Source organism: Amphiprion ocellaris, chromosome 20 (genome assembly GCF_022539595.1).
Source record: "Amphiprion ocellaris isolate individual 3 ecotype Okinawa chromosome 20, ASM2253959v1, whole genome shotgun sequence".
Lineage (NCBI taxonomy): Eukaryota > Metazoa > Chordata > Actinopteri > Pomacentridae > Amphiprion > Amphiprion ocellaris.
The window spans coordinates 24,777,574-24,803,644 of NC_072785.1; the positions used below are offsets into that span (position 1 = coordinate 24,777,574).

Sequence of the window (26,071 nt, forward strand, 5' to 3'; positions counted from 1 at the left end):
AATAAATGACACGTCTAGGTTGTGTTAGTTTGGTCCATCTTTATTAGTTGTTTCTTTGTAACTGAAACTTTGCAACGCGTGTGTCGAAACGAAGCAGAGTTGACTTGGAGGATCTCACCGAGAGGCTCCGGAGTGTTTATTTCGGCGTCGACGAGGAGGAACGGAGCCGTTAAATCTCTTTTTCTAACAGACAAAAATCTCGCAACACAACGTAAACAAATACTACTTTTCATACTCGTGAATGGACACGGCACCCAGAACATGGTCGTGAAGAGAGGGAGGCGGAAAAAAAGGAAAAAGAAACCTCACAGATCTTAAAGTGGCCTCGGATGGTTCTTTGTGTGATGTTGATTATACATTGTGGAAGACTCAAGAAGCCACTCTGCTGCAGTGCCTTTAAATTTTCAACCCTTGAGGTCTGACCTCACTATAAACTTGCTAAATATGCATGACGGTGTTCCTCTGACCAGATCTGAGGGGGCGAATAAAAGACAAGTCTCTACTGTATGCTGCAGTGTGTGACGTTACACAGCGCTAAAAAAAACAAAAAACCACACATATACAAATGTACAGTAACAGTCTTGCTAAGCCCAAGTATTCGAACACCAAAAATGCAAGCAGAAGTTTTTGGAGAACACATAAAAAAAACTTAACAAAATAAAGCCTCGGGCCTCTTTCATCATGCAGCAGTTCTGCACAGATGATTCAGCTTAAGTTTTGTGAAGATGATGAAAGAGACGTGGAATGAGGATCCTTTTTTTTCTTCTTTCTTTTTTTTTCCAGAGCGGGGCCCGTCGCCACGCCTAATAACATCTCGCTTTGATTCCTCGGTGGCCGCAGAACAGCTACATTCCTCGGATCTGCTCGAACATTCAGTGAGAAACACAACAATGGCTTCGGCCCCCGCCTCTGCGGTACAATGGAAACACTCTTTTCCTCTCCAAAGCCAAACACACACACACACACATGTAGATAGATAGATATATATATATATATAGCGAGAGGAATTACAAAATTGCAGTGTGAGATAACGTCAGCTGTGATGTGTAAACTCGTGTTCCTCTGTTGTGTTGCTACTCCCTGATCCGCCAACCTCCAAAACAAAAGTGCCATCGAGTGTCTGCATGAAGTGATTTTTTTTTTACGTTATGGCACGATACCACTTTGTCACAACCATTAAAACTTTTTTTTAAAATGAACTATACCTGGTTTTTAGAGCTTAAAGATGACAGACATTAACCATTTACCATGCTGATGATCATTAGTTAACACACATTATTTTTGGCTTCCAAACATCATAGATATTGTTCCTTATAAACAGCACTAAACTTCAAAGAACAGAACAAATCGTCACGATATGGGAGGATTTTCACACGTTGGGCTATTATTTTGAAAATCATGGAGACAAACGATGGAGAAAGTGTGAACTAAAGAGCTGACTGGAGGTTGGATATGCGCAGGGCTCCTCCAGCAGAGTGCCGACAGTATCTGTACAGGTGGGTTTTTTTCTTAAAAAGTGATGGTAGATGGCGTTTGTTGCCTGCATGAACGTTACACAGTCCGGGATAAGGAGTAAAGTAGTGAATGCACCGGAGCCGGTACCAGAATAAAAGAGTGCCTGATGGTGAGGATGTTCCTCCAGAAGTCCCTGCCGAGTTCTGTCTTTTTCTAATCAGTCCCTCTTCTTGTCCTGCTCCTCGGCCGCTTCGTCCACCTGAGGCCCGGGGAAGGCGTGGTGGTACAGGTGCCTGTGGTTGGCCGCTACATTGTACAGCTTGTAGAGAGCCTGTGGAGCCAAGAAATGTGTTAATTCATTCAGGAAATCTCACCGGCATCAACAAATGTTAGCACAAGGGGCCAGAGGGATGAACTACGAAGCAAATTCAATTCAGTTCTGTTACTCCGCCAAGGAACGCAGTGGAGTTATGTGACGATTGGTGTATGTTTGTCCGTCTGTCTGTCTGTTAGCAACATTACTCAATAACGGGCCAACAGATTTGGATGAAATTTCTGAGGAAGGTCAGAAATGACACAAGGACTAAGTGATTAGATTTTGGCAGTGATGCAGCTTATAGTCTGGATCCATGGATTTTTAAAAGATTTCTGTATCATTGCAAGATAGTTGCACTGCGTCACTGTCACTATGACAACAAGTGAACACTATGTCAGCTGCCTGCTGACGATCACATGATTGCGATCCTACTGCAAATCAACTGCTGCGGACTTATCGGGAGTCATGAAGCAGTACCGGGAGCAGTACTGTGCTCTGAATGCTTTTCTTGTTCGTATAGCGCCAATTCATAACATACACTACCATTCAAAAGTTTGGGGTCACCCAGGTAATTTAATATTTTCCATGAAAACTTACACTTTTAATCATGTGCATGAAGGTTGATCATCATCAATTATTGAACACTGAACAATTGAACATTTGGCTTACTTTTAAACAGCTAACAAGCAAAAGCATCAATGATTTTGCAGTCATTCATGATTAGAAAGACTGTATAGAGTTAAATATTTCAGCAAATTAGATAAAAAGGCATCAGTGATGACCAGCTAGCCTTATAAACACCAATCAGCCACAACAGTAAAACCACTGACAGCTGAAGTGAATAACGTCACAGCTGTTTCGTAGCACAAAGGCCACCAGGGCAATATTAGGCCGGTGGTTTTAATGTAGGACCTCATTAATGTAACTCACAGTAGTAAATTCGCTACCAACCGAACATTGGAGTGGATGATGCAGTGATCTACCTGCTGCACAGATCACTGACTCATCTGGAGAAACCCAGCAGCACTGTGAGGGTCATGTTCTTTGACTTCTCCAGTGCTTTCAACACCATCCAGCCTTCTCTGCTTAGGGTGAAGCTTGAAGGAGCGGGAGTAGACTGTCACCTGGCTGCTTGGACCATCGACTACCTCACCAACAGACCACAGTACGTGAGGCTTCAGGACTGTGTGTCTGATGTGGTAGTCAGCAGCATGGGGGCCCCACAGGGGACAGTGCTCTCCCCCTTTCTCTTCACCCTGTACACATCGGACTTCCACTACAACTCTGGGAGCTGTCACCTCCAGAAGTTCTCCGATGATACAGCCATTGTTGGGTGTGTATCTGAGGGGGACGAGCGGGAGTACAGGACGGTCATCTCTGACTTTGTTGACTGGTGTGAGCGAAACCATCTGCAGCTCAACGCCAGTAAGACGAAGGAGATGATCGTGGACTTCAGCAGGAGGAGGACACCCCGGACTGCACCGGTGAACATCCAGGGTTTGGACATTGACATGGTGGACACATACAAATACCTGGGTGTTCACCTCAACCATAAACTGGACTGGACACACAATACAGAGGTTCTGTACAAGAAGGGCCAAAGTCGTCTCCACCTGCTGAGGAGACTGAGGTCCTTTGGAGTGTGCAGGACTCTGCTCAGGACATTTTATGACTCTGTGGTAGCGTCTGCTATTTTCTATGCAGTGGTCTGCTGGGGAGCAGGGAGCACTGAAAGGGACAGAAAGAGACTAAACAGACTGGTCAGGAGGGCCGGTTCTGTCCTGGACTGTTCCCTGGACTCCATAGAGGAGGTGGGTGAGAGGAGGATGTTGGCAAAGCTCACATCCATCATGGACAATCCCTCTCACCCACTGCATGACACTGTGGGGTCTTTAAGCAGCTCCTTCAGCAGCAGACTAAGACATCCACCCTGCAAGAAAGAGCGCTATCGCAGGTCCTTCATTCCATCTGCTATAAGACTTTACAACATCAGCATCACTGGCTGATGTTAACATAAACTGGACTATATCATTACCACCCCAAACCATAAAATTTGCACTGACATTCTTGCACTGCACATCTCTGCACTTTTAAACTTTATTTTTATTTTTTCTGTTAAGCCACTTTACCCTCATCTGTCACCCTTGTATATATTGTAAATATTATTACTATTGTTCTATTATTCTTTTATTCTTATCACTATGTCTACTGTTACATAAGCTGCTGTAACAATGTAAATTTCCCCTGGAGTGGGGAGAAATAAAGAACTTTATCTCTTTATCTTTAAAATGTGAAAAGTTAAGTGAAGTCAATGTTGTTTATAAAGCACATTTAAAACAACAGATATTGACTCAAAATGCTTTCCAACATAGGAATAAGGGTGATAGCTGCAGCATACCGGATATTTGCATAGTTCAGTACAGATAGTTTGATAAATTTTAAAAAGTTTTATTTCTGTTTTCTGAAGAGAAACAAGCTTTGTTTGGTGTAAAAGTGCAATTCTGATTTTATGTTTTTGTTTTGTCGGACAATGTGCTGTCAAGCCAAATTCTAGGTATTAATGAAGCTTTGTTCTGTCAGTTAGATAAGAGAAAACATCACTGAATGTGTGTAAAATTCACCTATCTTTTTTTTTTTTTTTTTAGATTTTTATAGTTTAGCAGGGAGGTCTGCATCCTGGTTTGATATGATGCAATTGCATAAAAATGCTATTATTATCACAGAAAATGGGCCTTACAGTGCTGAGCTGGTTAACAAAATTATTATTATGATCATCAGAGTAAAAACCAGAGGGCCTAAAATTGATCCTTGAGAGACACCGTTAGCCATCTACAGTCTTGTTTGAAACTTCTAGCTGTTAAATGTGATTTTTTTAACAATCAAAACACACAGAAATAAGCTAATTTAACAACAAAAAAGAACAAAAAAGTTGTCATCATAATATAAAGCACAGTTTTTATAAGTGAGCTGAGCAGAGCACCTTTCAGAGCAGCGTAGAGTAATATCAAGGCCAGATTATTCACTGTTGGGCTTCAAAGCAAAACTGTGTCCAAACTTTCCAGTGCAATAATTAATAATTAGGAAATGTGGCACAAACAAGCAGAAAACATAAGAAATCAAGGTTTTCAAGCTTCATTATTTCTAAACAGGACCCATTTATCATGTCATTTATTGTGCTTCAGTGGTGCATCTTCAGTTAAATTATTATTACAAGCCTTTTGCCAGTTGATAACCCAACCTAAGTGGCAAGAAATAGTCACACAAATGTGTCTCTGGCCTCCAGTTTTTATATTCTCACGATAGTCTGACTTTTAAACGTCCATATCTGCTCTTTAAAAGATGCTCTTGCTGCTCCCAGTTTAATAAACACTCCCACTTACCTCATTTGTGCTCCCCTGCAGAGGCATTAAAAAAAACATACATACATAATGTAAGTGCACGTGTACACACATAGATAATATAACACATACAGTATATAAAGACTCTCCAACAACAATAAGTTACCACTCTGATGGAGCTCAGCTTGAAAGATTTAAAAGTGGTTGTTGCCCCCTAGTGGTTTAAAGATGCTGGATCACATCAGTTACCAATGACCATGATTTCATGCACTAAAGTTCAGGATTATTTCGTTCTTTTTTTTTTTTTTTTTAAACTAAATTTCACTTTTCCATGAGTAGAAAAGAAACAGGATTCAATTCTTTTATTCCTAGAGTTCTATAAAAGGACTGCAGTGTGGTTTATCCTGTTTTATTAGAATATTTGAGGGGTTTTTATTTTTCTTTCAGTCGTGAAAGTGCAGCAACATGCACCATAACGGGACTGTGAAATTACTTCACCCTCTGAATCAGGTTTAAAACGCATGTTATCTTTATTAAATCACCAAAATCACATTACTTTCAGAACCAGAAACTGTTAAAAAAAGAAAAATAATCTTTGTTTTTTTAGCTTTCTGACCACCCTTGAACTATTCATATCTATTCATTTTTTTCAATTTTGGTAAAATAAATATGAAAATAAATTTTTTTTCCATTTTTATGATTTATTGCATTATAATGGTGACATACTATTCATAAGACATTTTTGAGTTTTCTCTACTTGCAGCCATGATTGAAATGAAACATAAGGCCAAAGTGAGTAAAATGAACAAAAAAACTGCTTGGAGTTCAGAGAGTTAATATATAATAAAGAAAATATGCCATAAAAGACACAAAAAAGTGAATTTTGGGGGGGTAAATTGATTATTTTAACCTGAATTCTTTCTGGTGTTACATTTATAGCAGATAAATTAGATTTACTTTAGCTGCAAATAAAACACAAGAGTTGATTTTAAAGTTCTGAAATATACCTGGACTCTTTCCTTCTTGTAGGTGCTGGAAATCTGACTGTTTGTCGGTATTTGGGCTCAGCTGAGAAGTTTAAATTCACCTCAAGAACAACAACTTTCTGGTTTTATTATTACTTTTCTTAGCGTTGCCTGTGTTTGCTGTTGTCTGATTGCGTGTATCCCTCTGTCATCTGATTTTAAAACTGAAATTGGAGGTTTTTGTGTGAGACAGTGAGGTTTATTCCTAACTTCAGTCTTCTTTATTTACCTGGTCCCACAGCGCTCCGGCCACCTGGTCGATGACGGCGCCCAGTTCCCGGTACTCCCCGGAGTAGCGGATGTAGGCCCAGGTGCAGAGCGTGATCAGCGCCAGGCCCAGGATCATGTTACACAAGCTGGCAATGATGTCCACGCCCACAAAGCCCGTGATGCCCGCCGCCACGTACATGACAAAGATGACCACGAAGAGCGTGGCCGGCGTGCGGGCGGCGTGGAAAATGTTCTTGGAGTCATTGTGCTTGATGTACTGGACGAACACCTCGTCGATCTCCCCCTCCAGCTGCTGCAGGTAGCGGCGGCTGAACTCCTCGCCGCCCATCTTCTTCACGCCCCGAAACACCTGCAGCGCCTCCTCTCGGATGACGCCGTGTCGCGCCTGCAGCTCGCTGGGCGCCAAGAAAGGCCGGTCGCCTCCACACACCTGGAAACAGAAAGGAGCTGGTCAGTGAGGAAGGATTCAGCAGCAGGTGGAGGTTTAGACTGACTTAACCCTCGTGTCGTCCTGCGGGTCAAAACTGACCCGTTTTAAAGTTTGAAAATGTGGAGAAAAAAAAAATAATTTCACAGTGAAACTTCTGATGTCCACATTTTCAACATTTTTGGGAAATTTTTGAACAATTTTTGGGGAAAAAAAAAAAATGTTAAAAATGTTTCTTTAAGAACATTCACAAAAAAATCAACCAAAATCCAGCGAAATTCGCTGGATTTTGGTTGATTTTTTTGTGAATGTTCTTAAAGAAAATATTAGAAGTTTTATTGATATACATGTAATCACTTTATATATTTTTAGGATTTTTTGGAAGATTTTTACTCATTTTTTGAAAATATTTACAAGAATTTTCTTGCCAAATTTGGGGGACTTTTTTTTTTTTTTTTTTTTTTTTAAGAAAAAATGAAACTTTGAAGGGAAACTTTTAAGGAATTATTGGAATTTTCTTCCGGACGGTTTTGCAAATTTTCAGAAATTTGGGGAATTTTTTTTTGCTTAATTTTTGGATTTTTTTCAGACAAGGAAACAATTTTTTGGGTGCACTTAAATGAGGACAACAGGAGGGTTAAACATCCTGTTCTCACCAACCTCCTCCATCTTCTTGTTGTACAGATCCTTTGCAGCTGCGACTGCTGCTAAATTATTCGCCTCTGCTGTGGCCTGAGTGGAAACACATGAAAATATAGTGTTAAATTATTAAAGCATAAGATACTATAACTGAATTTAAACTGAATTCATGGATCTCTGCAGCAGATACACAGATAAGGTACCTAAAATATTCATTACATGTGTACTATATACACAAATGAAGCATGAAAAATGTAAAACATTACTTGTAGCATACATACTAACCATATAATGCTGGACTTTATCTATTAGATCAGATCATTACAAGGCAAAGCTTACCAAACAAAATACAAATATTCCCCTGAAATATCAGCATTGACTACTAAAAGTCAGCAAATATGTAAAAACTATGTTAAATATAGGCTTCTATAAAAACAAAACATCATTAAAAACGTACCTGTAGCATTGACTTTGGATGTGGCAGCTCTTCTCCTTGGTATATTTTGATGTATGCCTGAAATATACCAAAAATCAAGAAAAGTGGCATGATAAATGTGTTGTAGTTTGTGCAGAAATACACTGCTTTACAAGACAAAATCATCTATTTTTTCATGCACTGGTTAATTTTGAAATTTTTGGATATTTGGTTCCCAGAACATCTTCAGAAGAGTGGAGACAAAACATTTAAAATACACATTTATGTGGTTATTTTGCTTTGCATATTAGATGTGCATGCAAATAGGCAGATATTTAATGATACAATGCTAAAATATTTCAGGAAGCTTGTAATACAATAAATATTTGTCTTTATTATAGCAGTTATTTTGGGACGCTCCATAGTGATATCTATTAAATAGTACATATGTTTAAAGGCTGTTTCACCCCAAAAATCTTTTTTGTTTTTTTCACACTCAGTAATCACACAAATGTCAAACTCTCTGGTTTTATTCCTATCTATATCAAAAGGTTTCCTTAGAGAGGCTGGTTAATATATCATTCACAGCCTGATCTATACAACATTATATTTGTAAAAACATTACAAAATTGTTTATTTCCCAGCCTGTTTAAATTTGAAATTACTTTCTGATAATGCAGGAATTTTAAAAAAAGATATTCACAATCCCCTCTGTAAAAATCTTTGACCTTAAAACTGCATCTTAAGAAAATGAAACAGGAATTTTGAACTTGGCTTTATCTAATGTTCAGATTTCAGTTAGGAAATGTATGCAAATTAGCATACATTTAAATAAATAATGCGTTATTTGCATATTGAAACATAAAATTCCAGAAAACTTTTAATGCAAAAAATCATTACTGTAAGCAATCCACTGGCTAAGTATCATAGTGATATTTATTAATTTAAAAATGTTTAGCCAATTCAGCTCTAGTGTCCTCTTAGCAGTTATTTATAAACCTGATTACAAGAAAATAGAATGGAATGTTAAAGTGAAATCTCTGGGAGCTGATCTTAGGTGATAATTTGAAAGAAGCCCAGTGTTGCTCATCCAGTGCGTCATCACAGTTCTCAGTTCTGACCTTGAAATACTCCACCAGGCCTCTGCAGGTGATTTTGCTGCCATTGATCTCTTTCACATCGATGTTACGAGGGCTGAGCAGCCAGGGGACCAGAATCTTCAGGTTGTTTATGAACTCACCGTCAATCTCTAGACAAGGACAAGAGCGACCGGTGAGAACGTACACTATGTTCTGGTGATGCAGGAAAACAACAATAAACAGTTTACTTCCCCCAACAAAGCCACATCAATTATTTAGTGTCAAATAGGTGATTTCATAAGTGTTCACATCATGATGCTGCCACCACCATGCTTCATATCATGATGCTGCCACCACCATGCTTCACATCACGATGCTGCCACCACCATGCTTCACATCATGATGCTGCCACCACCATGCTTCACATCATGATGCTGCCACCACCATGCTTCACATCATGATGCTGCCACCACCATGCTTCACATCATGATGCTGCCACCACCATGCTTCATATCATGATGCTGCCACCACCATGCTTCACATCATGATGCTGCCACCACCATGCTTCATATCATGATGCTGCCACCACCATGCTTCACATCATGATGCTGCCACCACCATGCTTCACATCACGATGCTGCCACCACCATGCTTCACATCACGATGCTGCCACCACCATGCTTCACGTCATGATGCTGCCACCACCATGCTTCACACCATGATGCTGCCACCACCATGCTTCACATCATGATGCTGCCACCACCATGCTTCACATCATGATGCTGCCACCTCTGTGCTTCACATCATGATGCTGCCACCACCATGCTTCACATCATGATGCTGCCATCACCATGCTTCACATCATGATGCTGCCACCACCATGATGCTGCCACCACCATGCTTCACATCATGATGCTGCCACCACCATGCTTCACTTAATGATGCTGCCACCACCATGCTTCACATCATGATGCTGCCACCACCATCCTTCACATCATGATGCTGCCACCACCATGCTCCACACCATGATGCTGCCACCACCATGCTTCACTTAATGATGCTGCCACCACCATGCTTCACATCATGATGCTGCCACCACCATTCTTCACATCATGATGCTACCGCTGCTATGTTAGCTTGCTGATATTTAGTGCCTATAATGGTTACCAGGTTTACTATTCAGTCAATCATGTTAGCCTGTTAACAAAAGTGCACCAGAGGCTCATGGGAATGAATGTCTCCACCAAATATCAAAATGATTCCTGTAGTCATCCATCAGTTTAGTAGATATGGAAATATTTCCCTAGATTGGTCAATATGACGAAGACTTAGAATGATTAATTCTCTGATGAGCATGAATACCTTCACAAAAATTCATAACAGTCAATCCAATAATTGTATTAAAGTCCAGACTAAAGTTGTGGAGCAACTGCCAGGCAGAGCAAAGACTAATTACTGTTTTAAGTTGATTTATTTAATATAATCCAATCCATCTGTTGCATTTTGCCAAACGCTTCCTAGTTGAATCCCTCCATTATTAGCTTGACTTTGATTTTCAACATACCAACCAGAAACAATACTATTCTGAATGAAACATCCATCTGTTAGAAGGAAATAAAAAGGGGAATATACCTTTAATTCTTCCATCAAAGTGTGGGTTAGTGGCCACTTTGAGGCCGGGGTGAGGCATCAGGAAACAGGAGATGTTGGTGAAGCAGGAGTGGATGTGTTTCCGGACATTCTGCAGCTCTTCATGTTGGTTCTCTGAGATCTGCACCGCAAACACAACCAGCACAGGTATCGGGTTTTAGAGGTGATTGAGTTAAACCAGCCTCAGATGCTGTTAAAAGCAAAGTCTGCAGAGGAAAACGATGTGATGGGATTAAAAGTGACGTCAGAGTTGACTCACCTTCAGCCTCTTCTCGAGGAACTTCATGCCTCCTTCCTGTCCGTAGGGAAACTCATACGGAAAGCTCCAATCTCGTACGAGGAAAATCATGGACTAGGAAAGAAAATGCAGCGTTTGACTCTTTCATCCGATACTTTCAGAATGGTTGCTCACTTTAAAATTATTTTCAGTCAATAAATTCTTCAAAAGAGGTTCAATGAAACATTTCAGGGAGCATATTGTCAAAGTATGTGACATTCAATACCTGGAACGGTTTGAGGAAAGTCTCCTCCATAGCTAGTCGGCCATACTCAGTAAAAAGCTGAAATAAAGTAGGAAAGACAACATCAATGACAATCTAAAGTGTCTTGATTAAGTACTGCATATTTTTTGAAAGGTCGACGGCACTCAACCACTTCAAAACTTCTATAGGCACGTGTTAATTCAGAATTTATATTTCTGGCAATAGGTTTCTAATCTTTACGGTGCTGTTTGAGCAGTTATCGCTGAAACTCGAGTGTTTTACCTGCAAGTGCTGAAGGTCGTCCTCTTGTACATTCTGTGAGATGTTGTAAACCTGAAAGAGACGTTCATTTACAATATTATTTAGTTCAAACGTTTATGAAAGGAAAAATGTTACACAACTATAAAAAAAAACATCTTAGGTGTCACAGATCCAACATGATTCCAGGTTCTGCTGCTCTGTACGACTTTAGCTCAGTGGTCGAAAGTAACTAAGTACATTTACTCAAGTACTGTACTGTTTATAAATTTTGAGTATTTCCATTTCCTGCTACTTTCTACTTTCACTCCACTAGAATTCAGAGACAAACATTGCTCTTTTTAGCTTCACTATATTTCTTTCATAACGTCAATCTGCATGATGAGCACTTTTACTTTTGGTATTTTAAGTATATTTTGATGCTAATATATTTGTAACTGAATATTTCTACACTACAGTAATGTTACTTCTATATACATACAATATCTGAGTGCTTCTTCCACAGTGGCTTTACTTAGGCACAGTGGTGTTTTAAGCTAAAGGCTAACATCAGCATGCTAAAATGCAGAATGTTGTGGCACTAACATGATTAGCAGCTACAGTATGTCTTAGTTAGGTGTGTTACAACTCTACAGTTGAATGCTAACATTTGCCAATTTGCAGTAAACACAGGTGTGAATGCAAGTAAGGCTGATGATAGTTTAGCAAGTCTTTGTTCATAAAAGAATTTGACAAATTTAAATTTTGACCAGAAAATAATGGTCATGGTCTGGATTTATACAGTGCTTGTCTGCCACCTCAACCACAGCTACCATAACAGGTACTAGATGACAAGTTAACCCTTTGATGCACAACATGGGTCAAGAGATAGCAATTTTCCATTGAATATGGGTCACTTTTGACCCATGTTGTGCATCAAAAGGTTAAAGGATCACCAATGAATTTAAAGGCAACAGCAGGGTGGCAATATCTATGCCTAAAAACAAAACAAAAAAAACCCCCAAAAAATGCAAAAGTTCCAAAAACTGCAGTTCCTCGAATGACCACTTGAGGCTTGCTCCAAAAGCGAGTCAATCCTCATTGACTCCCATGTTAAAATGTCCAACTTTATAGCAGAAATAAATGTATTTCGAATGTTGTTTTGGTCTCAATAGCTAATTTCCTCATTTGTGACAACTGTATAGGGGACAAATTTTTATAAAGGCTGCTTATATATCTTGTATTAAGGCTTAAAATAATGCAAAATTAAGGTTCGTCCATCAAAAACTACAAGTGTCACACTCATGGTGACACCACAGGAAAACTGGTATACTTCCCAACAATCACTGAGATAGGCCATTCTGGGCCAAACTTCAGGACTGACTGACTTGGCATCCTACACGCTTGGCTAAAAATACACTCATACATTCATGCATGACCATAAATATGCACAGTCTCGTCTATAGAAAGGCTCGGTCAGATGAGACAAGGTGGCTTTACCTGCATGGAGCTGATCATGGTGCTCAGAGCGAACACGGTGGCTGAATCCCTCAGCGTCGACTGGCTGTCAAACGTGCCCTGCGTGTCCATTAGCAGCACAGCAACCTATGTAACGAGACAGATAAAAACACTGACCTGTGCTGCAGTGATCTGTGTGTTTTCCTCCACTCTATTGTGCTGACTGAAGTGACTTTTAATACAGTGTGTGGAGGAAGTGTTTGAACTCCAGGGAGTAGAGGCTACCAAGACCAAGCATCGATTTAAAAGCTGGTTTTAAGTGAAGTCTGAGGCAAAAAAAAGACAAAAATAGGTGATGTTTGGCTGCTGTAGGGATGAGAGAAGTGTCTAAATGATACCAAGATTAATGAGAAATTAAAAAAAATGCAGTGTGAAAAGGTTAATAAAGTGTCAGTGTCATATATAATTATGTACCTCATTGCACTGGTAATAATCTGCTGCAGGATGATACTCAGTCTCACCTTTCTCCCGTCTGGTTTGTCCACCAGAAAGACTTCACTCCAGATCTGGATCCCGGTGGTTTCCCTCTCTGAGCCTCCCCTCCAGGAGAAGCCGGTCAGAGGTTCTTCTGCATCTCCGAGCCATTGTTCAGATGCCTGAGCACCGTAACAGCACACAGTTCAGTTTAATATGTACATCAGATACTGGATGTTTTGACAATACATGGCATTTTACTGAATGCAAACTGCAATCAAAATATATAAACTTGACTACATATAAACACAGAGAAAAGAAAGAAATTTATGGGCACAAATACAGCATGTAAGGTCATAAATAGATCTTTGTGTATGTTTTTTTACATATACGTCTGGCCATTTATGGTTGGTGCAAGCATAAAAAATTGTGCCGTTCCTTTAAAGGCAAATTAATCAATGTATTCTTTAATTTTTCTAAGCTCAATATACTGCAAAGATAGCTCATTTAACTATCAATGTACTGCTTCTGGTTTTAGCCCCGCCCTAAATGGGCTGTTTCAGTGTCTGTAGCTTTAATTTCAGCTTATCTACTACTGTCCCCGCCCCTTTAAGGAAGAAGACTCTCTCTGCATGGAGCATGGAGCAAAACAGTTGACCGCAAGGCAGCTGACACAAGCATGACTGTAAGTGCAAAGTCAGGACTTTCTATCACCTCTAACTTTTTCTCTGAGAGATCATTTTATGTGGAATTCTTGCCAAATTCACAGCATAAATGGGGGTTTTAAATCATATGTTTGGTAAGTTTGTCAGACAACGCAGCAGTTACAAAATCACAAATTTTTAGCAGTGCAGATCAGCAGCTTGAAAATGACTGCTGGTTAACATGATGTTTCACTGGGCTACGTTTCAGTCACTTGTTCTGTTGTCTGACAACAGAAACAGAAAATATGCAAGTGAGAACTGCTTTAAATAGGAATTTAGTTGTATTAAAATGTGGTTTATGTGAGCACAGCTAGCAGGAGAGAAGCAAACAGATATTAGCGATTGTGTGTTTTCTCTTCAGGTGCACTATGCTTTGTGCTGAGCTGCTTTCATCTGCCATCCAAACTCTGCAACTCCAGTGTCAAACCTCCTTTTTTGTTCTATGATCATTTGACATATCGAAAACCTTTGCACTGAATGGAGTCAGACTTTGCCGTCACCAACATTGTCTGAAAATGTAGCACTGACTGCACCAATTACGTTGTAACATTTAAGAAAATCATTGGTTAAAATTGATTGAACTAAAAATAAAAATGGATATTGGTGCATTTTTAAGCATCCCTGCCATTGATTATACCTAATAATCATGTCAGCTTTATTTGAACCCATTCAAACTCATTATGTACTCCATCTTTATGCTTCCTTACTCTCCGAGTTTTGGTGCAGTTTATAAAGTCCCTCTCTGGTTGTTGATTAAACCCCTAAAAACTAAGTTTTGTGCATCAAAGTTACATTATGGAGAAGTTTTGTCCATGAAAACAATCCCTTGTTGCCTCAGGTTTGATACAAATGAAACCCTAGAAATCAAAATCTGTGTGTCATATGTACACTGTAGTTTCAAGGTAGGTATACTTGACCATGGTGTTGACTGCCTTTTTCATTCATAATGTCTCTTCTAGCATGAAAATCTACCATATGGACATTTTAACAAGGTAAAAACATCTAGTCTTGAGCTAAAGCAGAGATTTTTCTCCCACAACAAGATCCAAAAGGTTTGAAAGAAACGTCTCCTTAGAAAAGAGCAGGCATAGCTTATGGTTGAAACATCTCAACTTTACCTTAAAACAGTAGAAATGTTCTTATTTGTACCACATTTTGGATGTGGGAGCTGACAGACGTCATTTTCAACATTGCCCAGAAGCAGAAACTTACATGGTTGTACATGTAGCGCAGCATGAAGTCCATGAGGAAGGACTTGCCCTTGCGGAAAGCTCCGGCCACCGAGATGGCCACCACCTCCCGGTCCCGGACCTCCTCAGCCAGCAGGATGCGACTCAGCGCCGCCTCGTCCAGCTCGAAGGTGTGGTCATCTTTGACCAGCAGAACCTGGACGGGCCTAGCTCGTCCATCAGGTTCCTCCTCCTCCGAGCTCCAGTCGTAGACATTTTTGTCGCTGAGGGACCCTGAAAGACAAAGAAACGGGTTTAAAAATGCACAAAAAGCCTGAAAGATGGGACTGATATGTATCCTATCGGTGAAGAAGCAGCTGAAATGTTACTGTGTGAGTGGCTGAGCATCAAGAAGTTCCCCACAGTGATGATGAGCAAACTTAGCGGTCCATTAAGCCAGGAAACAGGAAAGTTGAAGTCCATTACTCCTTCCTGTTAGCCTCAGATCAATAGCATCGCCTGCGAGCTTGTTAATAATAATTAGAATGAATCAGGCCATGCTATCCATCCCATCTGTTGGCGTCCAATGAGATCATTCAGGGCTGTTTTCCGGAGCTTTTCAGGCAGTGACTCAGTGTGTTTCCAGTCTCGTGCATAAGACTAGGAGGCATTAAAGTCACTCCAATCTTCAGGGCTGTGAGGTTGATTCCAATGGTGCAAAATTAACTACTGTAACACATGAACATTTAGGGGTAGCGCTTAAACATTAATGCATTTTGCCAAGAATGCATGGTGAATAATTTAACCAGGAATCATCCAAGGTTTTCCTGTCAGTTCCCATCTCCTTGCAGAGGCCTCGGCCCGGCCCAACATGAGCCTGCCCGGTTCACCTGATCCTGTTGCTGCTGCCCTTAAAACAAGCCGAAGACGTCAGTAGCACCGTCTGCTCAAAGTGGGTCACAGCAGATAAACTCTCTAATGACAAACAGCAGCATCTTCCTTCCTGCTTTCCCCCCGTTCTTCACCCCTTTCCTCCCCTCTATGTGCAAGGCCTGGATTTAAAGTTAGAGTGATGTCAGAGAGGCTCATGATGCTGATAGTGATGATCAGGCTGCAGATGATACTCTTGATTACATAATTTTACATCAGATGCACCACAATGACAAACATAATGGACCAGAAGGTGATTTTTCAAGCTTATTTTAGGGGCCTCACACCCCCAACAGTGCATCTAGAGATTCTTACAATTTAATGCTTTTTCCCACCCCATCAAAATATATGCTTTCCTGCAGAAGACGGTGCATCTGGAACGCTGTGTCCAAACAAACGCACCTCTTTGTTGCAATAATGTCGAAATGAGCGTTTAACGATGGGAAATAAACACCTAACTGGCTGCGCTGCTTTACACCCTCACCCTCGACAAATAATCAAATAAAAAAAAGGAAACATGTATGTGCGTCAAGGGAGGCATGAAAAATGAAATGTTACGTACACTCACCCCAGCTGTCTCTGTCGGGACGGTGTTTGGCCATGATGCGGTCCTTGAATCCCTCCGTTTGTGCGCAAATGTGCGGCCCTAGTCGGCAGTCATGAGTGTCGGCGGCTGGGAGGATGCCCTATCTCCAGCACAACGGTGCAGGAGGAGGATGATGGAGCTCTTTTTTTAATTATTTTATTCCCACAGTGCTGCAGAGGACGCTGCGTGAAGCCAGGGGGCGCTGTTGTTCCTCCATTCAGCAGCAGAAGCTTCATAATGCGGAAAAAGTGAGAGCGGTTCATTGGACAATGTGCAAAAATAAGTGCAACCTCCGAATATGTGGCTTTTTTTCTACTGCAGCTGCGGACAAACCTACTTTCCTCACCGCTGCAGTGAAAATACCCCACATTTAGTTCCAGTTCTGAGCTGTAGGTGACGCTAAGTACATAGAAATTGGATCTTATGATGCCTTCAGGTGCTGTAGTAAAGGCGTGGACTTGTATTCAGATCGGTGCAAAATATACTTCAAACAAATAAGTCAAGAATTCAGCATTCTGGTTGTTAAAAGCAACTTAAAGTTACACATGTAAACATATACACATGAAAACTTTGATTTCAGTAGTAACAGCAAGTTAAAATAAATTATTTGATGTAAATATTTTCCCTCAAAATGGCAGTAAACTGAATATCTTTGGGTACAAAATAAGACATCTTGGGTTTTACGAAACACTGGTTGACATTTTTACTTTAATTTTTAATTTTTATTTTTTATCAAATCTTCCTCCTTCATTAATATTTCCAAGAATTACCCCAAGATGTGCATATTTTTAATGGCTTTTTAGCACATTTTAATGGACTTAATAGCTTATATTTATTTGTCAGAAATACATCTTACAAGTTGGTATCCTGTTTTAGTGTTTTGTTCTATTTTATTTTGATTTAAAATTAGATTTTTTTTGTGCATAATTTTGTTTTGTACGGCACTTCAGTCCACTCTGGCTGTTTTAAAATGCTTTATTAATACATTTTATTACTCGATTGATTAGTACTTTTTGTCTGATTTTTTTTTCACAAAGACAATATTTATCACTTTCCACTAGGATTTATTATTTTTTATTGATGTATTTTTAAAATTTTATTTGTATATTTCTTTATCTTAATGTCCCCCTGTATATATGATTTAACTATTTACCTTATAAAAAATCTTAAAATAAAAATAGACATAAGAATAGATTACTTGATATTAGAATGAATTACTAGAATACATACATACATATAATCTTTTATCCAAAGTGATGTACATTACAATAGATTAGAGCTTTATTGATCTTGGGGGAAATTCAAGCATCCAGTAGCTTAAAAATAAAGATTAAAAAACTAGGCATACAGAAAAATGTAACAAAAACAATGAAAAGAGTCCAAATTGTGATGGTACATATATAGCAGAGAGGTTATGTTTTTAAGCACATACAAGAACTGAACAGAGTGAATAATATTGTAGTGCTAAAATGAAGACATGATGTTATTTTACTTCCTGTTGCTCCTGTTTTAGTTGATTCATTTGTATTTTATGTTGTAAATGCTCTAATTCATTTTTGTTTATTATTTTACTTATATTGTCTTGTAAAATGAAGCCCCTAAACCTCAGTGTACTCTGTGTTAACATAAAGGTCAAAAAAACAAATACAGGCTCTGTGAACATGTCAGTTCTCACTTTATGTGCACTGGAGGTTTTCAGGTCTCACCAACGTGCTCCTGTTCTATACTGAACCACAACCGGCTTTCAAATTAATCGTGGTCACAAAATTACCTCGCCCTAGATACAAGATCAGCTGAGAGAAACTTTCGCTTTTCAGAGGATGAATGTGATGATGTGAAAACATGTTTCTAGCATCGATCTCTGCAAATGCATCGCCCTGTAGAGTGAAGCTCAAATATGTAGGTCAAAAAGCTCAACACAATTCGAATGGATGACAATGAGGGAAAGAGGAATTTTCATGTCAAAGTAAAAACAGAATTCTAATGTCAGTTAATTAAAATGATAAAGTCTCAACTAGAGTTTATCGAAGGCATGTGAGAGACTCTGAAGTAAACTGGAAGAGGGTTTGTTGGTCTGATGAGACCAAAATTGCACTTTCAGACTAAATGCAATATTTGGCGCTGCACGTTAACACCATTCTCACTGTGAAGCATGGTAGTGGCATCATCATAATGGGGAATGCTTTCCAGCAGCAGACCCTGGAAGCCATATAAAGGTAGAGAGCAAACTGAATGCAGCAATGTATGAAGAAGTCCTGGAGAACAACCTGATGCAGTCTGCAAGAGAACTACGACTTGGGAGAAGATTTGTTTTCGAGCAGAACAAGAACCTGAAGCATATTGCTAAAACTACAAAAAAATGTTTAAAAACAATAAGGTGGATGTTGTGGAGCGGCAGTCAGAACCCAGATTTCAGTTGATTAAAATATCTACAGCTGAACTTGAAAAGGGCTGTTTGTTTTTGATTGATTTTGACAGAGCTTGATCAGTTTCGCAAAGAGGAATGAGATAAAACTGCAGATGTGTCCAGATGTGCAAGGGTGATTGAAACTTTTCCACACAGTCTTAATTGTGGCCAAAGGTGCATCCACTAAATACTGACTTGAATATGTACGCAATCACCAATTTTATAGGTTACATTTCAAATAAATGACATTATTTTGTTAAAATCTGTTTTCACTTCGACATGAAAGAGTCTTTAATTTACATTCTTGTCAAAAACGTCTAATTAATTTCACCAGTATTGGACGATGAAAAGCAATGAAAGTGAGAAACTTAAAAGTGGGGGTTAAAACTTTTTCTTGGCTGCATTGGCTTGGCTTTCCTATAGTGAGGCTGGATGTTTCGAGGTGTTCCTGAACGCAGCATCGGAGTCCCGTAAACTGCGACTCTACAGAGATTAGCACACTGTTGCTCTTACGGGAGCCTTTTCTGTCAGTGAATTCAACGTTACGAGTTTATTTTTGTACTACACCGTTAACATATTTTACACACGAGTCCTGAGCGTCTCTAAAACTGCCGACGGAGGGAAATGACATGTCAACGGCACAACTTAAGGCTTCTGCGGACATTGAAGTGGACCGTAGCGCTGTGAAGGAGACGGAGTGAACAGCAGCAGCAGCGGCAGTGGAGGCAGCAGCCAACTGAAGTTTACTGCTGTTTCCTCGATAACAAAGGGGCACCGCTTCTCTCATTCGTGCCATTATTCGACGCCATCGCACCGCCAAAGGCCCGGAAAAGATTTTTTAAAATGCAGGACGTGCTCGTTGGCGGTGTTTGTGTCGTGAAAGGTACGAGCGGCTGAAGTTTAGAAGCGGACGCGAAGCTAAGTTTGCTAGTTAGCTAGCATTAGCCGACTCGCCTCGGATGCTAAGCCCCCCTCAACTGGCTCCGGCTATTTGCTGGAGTGACCACAGTGTTTATACACCGGCTAGTGTTGTTTTAGTGGTTTCTGCTTTGTGAAATGCTTCAGAAATACTCCCCGATAACTTTACTTTAAATGATAGTTGCTAAAAAATTAAATACTTAGAAGTTTATGGTGCTGGTGCGACATTTGCACCTGAAATAGCCACAACCATGTCTGTTTTATTACTCATATTATTGATTTTAAAGCTTAAATGCCTATTATGCTTCTGCTACAGTTGCACCCTTTTTCTAACACTTTCTCCCCAAACTTTTTCCTTTGTTTTATCAGGACATGGAGCACGGAAAAGGGCCCTTTGAGTAACACTTAACCGACTCATATTCAAGCTCTTTGCTCCATCAAACCACCCAAACCACCAGATTTGGTCAACTAAATGTAAAAGGATCCCTCTTTCTGGTTCAAGCCACCATGGACATCTTTCCCCGGCCAAGCGGTGAGATCCAGAGGAGGAACCCCCAGCATGACTTCGAGCTCATTCAGAGGGTGGGAAGTGGTACATATGGAGACGTGTACAAGGTACAGTGGAGTTATTGGTTCCCACAGTCTGTCATTAGAGCTGCAGATACCATGACTGGCCATCTCATGACTAATCACCACTTCGTTGTAATTCAAGCCAGAGGTTTGTTTGTTTTGTAAGTCATGACAGCATGTGGCGGACACATGTAGCAGTAGTTTCTTGATTGAGGGCCGGGTTCTGCATCCATCCATGGAGATAAAACTGTGTAATTATGCTCGGGTGCATGACTTTCAATTATGTAACTTTTATTTTTTAAGTGAGTCTTTTCCTGGTTGTACATGCTGCATGATTATTAACTGAAACTATTTCCTGAACCTATTCTGCTTTAGTGAAGTAGAGCTGTAAAGACTAATCGATTAGTTCTTACCTATTCAAAAACCGTTTAGTCAATTTGAGTAATTTTTCAAGAAAAAAAGTCTAGATTTTCTGATTTCAGCTTCTCGAATGTGATTATTTTCAGCTTTCTTTCCTCCAAAATGACAGTAAACCAAATGTCTTTGGGTTGTGGACAAAATGAGATGTTGGTTGACATTTTTTCACTATTTTCTGACTGTGTTCAACAACTAATCAAATAATCGAGAAAATACTAATCAGTTGCAGCCTAATGTAACCGTTGTTTTTAATTAAAGGGCCAAATGACGGCTGAGTGCCCTTATGGTTGCAGCAGTTTTTTTTTTTTTTTTTAAAAAGAGTAGTTTATCCTCTCCTGGTCGTTCTGGTTGCATTATTGTGAACTGAAACGGTTTCTTGAACCAGTTTGACAGATTTGGTTAAGTCAAATAAACACTGAATGCTTGTAGCTGCTTGTCCAATTTGTCCACATGACTTCTTTTTGTGGAGAAAATGTTCGGCATCAGTAGTCAGTCTCACCAAAATATGTAGTCATACGATCGGCTGTCAAGCAAAATACAGTGATATTGAATGTTTTAAATAGTGTTTAGACAGGTTTAATAATCAGTTGATTTGAAATAGAGCTGTATGATGCTGGAAAAAACTGACATTGTAAGACTTTGTTTTACTGCAATATGTAATTCCATAAGGAAAAGATGTAAGAATTTTCACCAGACGACTCGAATAACATTTAATAATAAGTAAGAAATCTAGAATGAAAGGACTGACTCTGTAGTGGAGTCATTTTCTCACTTTGTGTGACTCCGGTAAATACATTCAAAATAGTTTTTTGCTTTGGATGGCATTCAGGTCATCATACGGAGGTTTGTAGGACTGATTAAAGGGTCAAATAACTTAAAATTCATGTTGCTTTGTGTGGAAACTATTGACAGAGTTCCTTTTTTTGTCAGCATTGCCCTCTGTGTAGCTGAAACAATTCCACAAAACTAATACAGTGGTCCTTCGTCTATCGCGGGGGTTACGTTCCAGACCCATCAGCACCAATCGCTGTAGGTTCCGCATTTTATTTCGATTAAATATTCTTTTAATATGTTTAGTTATTATTTTTAAATATTTTTTTCATATTGTTTGAATTTTTTTAGACTAGAAAATACTTATTTTACCGCAGAAATAATTAAAATAATCTAGCGATCGCACAGCCGGTCTCTGACTGAACTGTTGTGCTGCAATGCATCATGGGAGTTCGGGGTGTTGGGGGTTTAAATGTCATTATTGTGGCTTCTATTAGTGTTACAGTGTTATGAATGTTTGTTTTATTGTGTTTTTGTGGTTTAGTAAGTCTAGTTAGTTTCGTTAATTGTAATGTTGTCAGGACTGTGAGTGTGAAGTGTAGTGTGTTTGATGACTTCCTGCCACATTTTCTCTAGTGCTGCTCTGTGTCAAAATAAATGCATCTGAAAGTTGCAGAGTGCGTAAAAGGCAGATATCTTTTCTCTAGCGTTGTACTTCAACGCAGCTTTTCACAATAGCAATTATAAAAAAATATCTATATCCCACAAAATCCCACAATATAGGGAAATGTCCTCAATACCAAGTGCAATTTAATAATCCGCGATACAGTGAGACCGTGAAAGATGAACCGCGATATGGCGAGGGATTGTGTTTGTTTTTGCAACAAAATCTTCGTTTTCAGTGTTTCTTTACTGTTCCTCACACAGTTTGTGGTGCTCGTGGAGAATGTATGTCAACAAACTCTGTCTTGTAATTGTAGTTTTACAAAAAAACACAAGACAAGAGCCCCTAAATCAGACAGTCTATCAGACAGACTTGAATGAGACCTGTCTGAGTTTTGTTTTTGTGTGATGCTAAATATGCATATATCACGTTGTCAGTGCTGACATGCAATGCAAATCTCAAGGCTACAGTTTAGGAAATATGTTAAACAGTGCGCCTGAGCCAGGACTTAAGTTGACGTGTCAGTGGTTTTACAAATTCATGCTGTCCTCCTTGTGAGTGACAGTCACTATTTTGATCGTATCTCGTGTGATAATGCTTCAGCACGTTTAAAATCTATAAGCTACACAATGAATACTAAACTGAAGCTTGACTTTGATAAAAATATGTCACAAATCCAATTGCAATCAGAGATTTCCCTAAATCATTCCCAAAGCCCTTGTGTTTGGCTCTGCTAGTATTGATAACATGATGATACAAGTGATATACAGTAAACCTTCCAACTAAAACACACTGATATCTGTGTAATTAAAGAGGAAAAAAAAGTACACACTATTCCACGTGCTGTATTTATTTAATGTATTAAATGTCTTTGATAGGCAAGATGTCACTGCAACAGCCGTATTTTGACAGAAGGCTGACTTTCCTGAAAGCAGTACAACCCCAGAATTAAAATATTTATTATGGAGGAAGTGGAGCTGAAAGAATGTTTGATTAGTCAATCGATAGATAATTAGCTGCCTACTTTTTTGATTTCTAATAACTGATTCATCCTGCAAAAATATTCACTTGTTCTTGCAGCTGCTATTACTGGAACTGCAACGATTAAATAGTGAGATGTCAACTATTAAATTAATCAGCAACTGTTTTTACAATTAGTTAATCGTTTTGAGCTATTTTTTAGGTTAAAAAAAAGTCAAATTATCTTTGATTCCAGCTTCTTGAATTAGAAATGTTTCTGGTTTTCTTTACTCTTCTATGACAGTTAACTGAATATCTCTGAGGATGTCTTTTTGAGATTTGGAAAAACACTTTATCACTACAGCCCTACTGTGAATTGAATGTCTGAGTAATGAACTGTTGGTGGAAGCATCACCTTTGCCTCTAGTGGACATTTTTTTCCTTGCTTTCCTTGCTGCAATCAACACACTAATCGACAAAAACGGTTTCATTTTCTAGTCTAAAATGACATTTTAGCCAAATATCTACAAAAAAAATTAGCAAAAACATTATTTTATTGCCGTTTTTATGTGAAGTGTAGCAGTTTTCTTCTAATCTGGTAGCTCCCGAAACCGCCAGTTTTTACCGGCTGTGTGTGGGGCTGCAGCGAGGTGTGTTTTGCTGGAGAGTTTTTGTTGTTTATCCATCTGTCACAGACCGACCATCTGATCCAGACGTGATAGTTCAGCCAGTCTGTCGTGGCCTCTCTCCATACAAAGCCTCTCTGGCCTCCCCCCACTCCCAGACGGGCCACCGGTGGAATGCTGCGCCTGGTATTCTCCCAGAGCTCGCAGGCTGAGAGGCTGCAGTGGCCTGAAATATGATCAGGCCCCTGTCTAAACATGCGTTTCGCTATGGGTGTGTTCCACGCTGCACTGACAGCGGAAACACCTCAAACTGGGAAAACTCCTCCTCTGGCCCGCCGTGCACGGATGAACTTTAATGGGCACAGCATTCCTCACCTTTAATGATTTACCACGTTTAATTATACTAATCTGAGAAACACGTTTCTACTCTTTGGCATCACAGTTGACAATTTGCCGGGGCTGCAAGCAGCAAATATTTTCATTGTGGATTAATCTGTTGATTATTTTCTTGATTAATCAATTAATTGTTTGGTTTATATATTGTCAGAAAGTGGAATATCCCAAAATATGTAGCCTACTGTCATAGAAACAGAAGGAAGCCAGAAAATATTCACATTTAAGAAGGTGGAATCTTAGAATTTTGTCTTTTTTTCTTAAAAAACTGTTTGCATGTAGTCAGTAAAGGATGTTAATGCATTATTGATTTCTCTGATTGTGTTAAAATTGGATGCTAAACAAAGAATTTGATTATATTGATTTGAGAAATGCATTTTCACTTTTTATCGTTTTTGACAATGATTCATTCATTTGTTATTGGCATCATGTCTCTGAAATTACACTTGCTGAACTGACTGATTGATCGTCAATATCGCTTTCTAATAATCTGATAGACATTATGAAACTTTTTCACATTTAAAAACAAAGTATGTGCTGGAATTTTGTTCCACTTTGGTGCCAATAAAATATTTGTGTGAATGAGTTTTGTTTAGTGAATGAAAGTCCACTACAAAAAGATCTGAATGGGATGTTAATTGAATATTGATTCCTCTGTTTGTGTCAGAGTCGGATGCCAAACAAGGAACCAGGGAATCCTGCTTGTACTCACTTTATCAATGATATTTCACTGAGGAGTTTTTGATCCTGCACACATCAATAAGCCTTTGTGTGCAGAGGCTTTGTACATGTTATAAAAAGTTAGATTTCCTTGCATGTTTGTGTTGTAAAGAGACGTCTTAACCACAGTTACCTTAGATCTGTGCAGACGTCAGACACAACTGTTTCACCTCAGTCTGACACGGTGATTGATCTAGTGTCAAATGTTGTCTCTTTAGAGGTCTGTTACTTGCTCCCTCCTTCCCTCAGTCAAAGGTTAATAAAACTGTCCTGTCTGCTGCTTCACACGTGTGAACAGTCAGCTCCGAACTTCTCCTTTCCTGGTTTAGTTCTCAGGTTGGTTTTAGCTTCTTCAGGAAGTGTAAAGTGAGACACAAGTTGTTAGCAAGCTCTCAGACAGACACTTGGAAGCTGAAGAGTTGCTGGCTCACATAGTTGGAAATCAGCATTTTAAAAATCAATGCTTAAGAAGTGTGCCGTGATGCAGTACGTGAACAGCAGAATAACTCTTCTTTATTGGAAGATAGAGCTTCAGTTAATGATTATTTTCATTGTTGACTAATGGATGAGTTGTTTGACATGTGAATTCTCCAAAAATGAGATGAGATGAGACATCAGTCAGTGTCTCTCAAAGCCCGAATAACATCTTCAAATGTCTTGTTTGGCAACAACCAAAAGATGTGTAGTTTACTGACATAGAAAAATAAAGAAACCCAAAAATATTCAAATTTAAGGAGCTGAAATCCGACACTTTGTACATTTATTCTTTAAAAATTGGTCATACCTACTAATAAATTATCAGATTCTTGGCAATTAATTTTCTCGTTGACACAAGAATTAAAGAGTCATTGTCGCTCTGTTGTAAAATACTGTTTGTAATATGATTTGTTTGCATGCATGTGGGATATTATCTGCAGATCCGTTTCAAGCCTTGTTTGGTTAGTGTTTCTGCATGCAAATCAACCAACATATGGAGAAAAATGTCAATCAGTATCTCTCAAAGTCCAAAT

General features: G+C 39.3%; 2 protein-coding genes across 9 annotated transcripts in view; one reads left to right on the forward strand and one right to left on the reverse strand.

Moving 5' to 3' along the window:
- Nucleotides 1-19: 19 nt before the first annotated feature.
- atl1 (atlastin GTPase 1) lies at nt 20-16,775 on the reverse strand. 2 transcript variants are annotated; one of them, XM_055005955.1, is made up of 14 exons: nt 16,592-16,775; nt 15,143-15,393; nt 13,274-13,408; nt 12,795-12,899; nt 11,340-11,390; nt 11,079-11,135; nt 10,835-10,927; nt 10,558-10,696; nt 8,968-9,095; nt 7,889-7,945; nt 7,453-7,524; nt 6,364-6,795; nt 5,152-5,166; nt 20-1,786 (listed from the first exon to the last, which is right to left on the reverse strand). In XM_055005955.1, the coding sequence occupies exons 1-14, from the start codon at nt 16,629-16,631 to the stop codon at nt 1,673-1,675; spliced, it is 1,689 nt and encodes a 562-aa protein (XP_054861930.1). In that variant the 5' UTR covers nt 16,632-16,775; the 3' UTR covers nt 20-1,672. The 2 variants fall into 2 exon arrangements, with proteins under 2 accessions (XP_054861930.1, XP_054861931.1); XM_055005956.1 differs by having other exon boundaries at nt 16,598-16,774.
- Nucleotides 16,776-19,480: 2,705 nt separating this feature from the next.
- The window catches only part of map4k5 (mitogen-activated protein kinase kinase kinase kinase 5), a 41,781-nt gene continuing 35,190 nt past the window's right edge, over nt 19,481-26,071 (forward strand). For 6 of the 7 annotated variants that reach the window (XM_035955612.2, XM_055005678.1, XM_055005679.1 and 3 more), the window contains exons 1-2: nt 19,481-19,905; nt 20,310-20,555. In XM_035955612.2, coding sequence (XP_035811505.2) covers nt 20,448-20,555 — 108 coding nt within the window. In that variant the 5' untranslated portion in view covers nt 19,481-19,905; nt 20,310-20,447. The remainder of the gene's footprint in view (nt 19,906-20,309; nt 20,556-26,071) is intronic. The other variant, XM_055005682.1, reaches the window with a different exon arrangement.

Excerpts from the sequence above, each read along its gene's own strand:
- atl1 (XM_055005955.1), bottom strand. The coding sequence starts at position 16,631 with ATGGCCAAACACCGTCCCGACAGAGACAGCTGGGGTGAGT. Across the intron at positions 13,409-15,142 it reads TGCGCTACATGTACAACCAT|GCATCTGAACAATGGCTCGG; the intron begins GTAAGTTTCTGC and ends TACGGTGCTCAG. Across the intron at positions 7,946-8,967 it reads GCCTGGTGGAGTATTTCAAG|GCATACATCAAAATATACCA; the intron begins GTCAGAACTGAG and ends GGTATATTTCAG.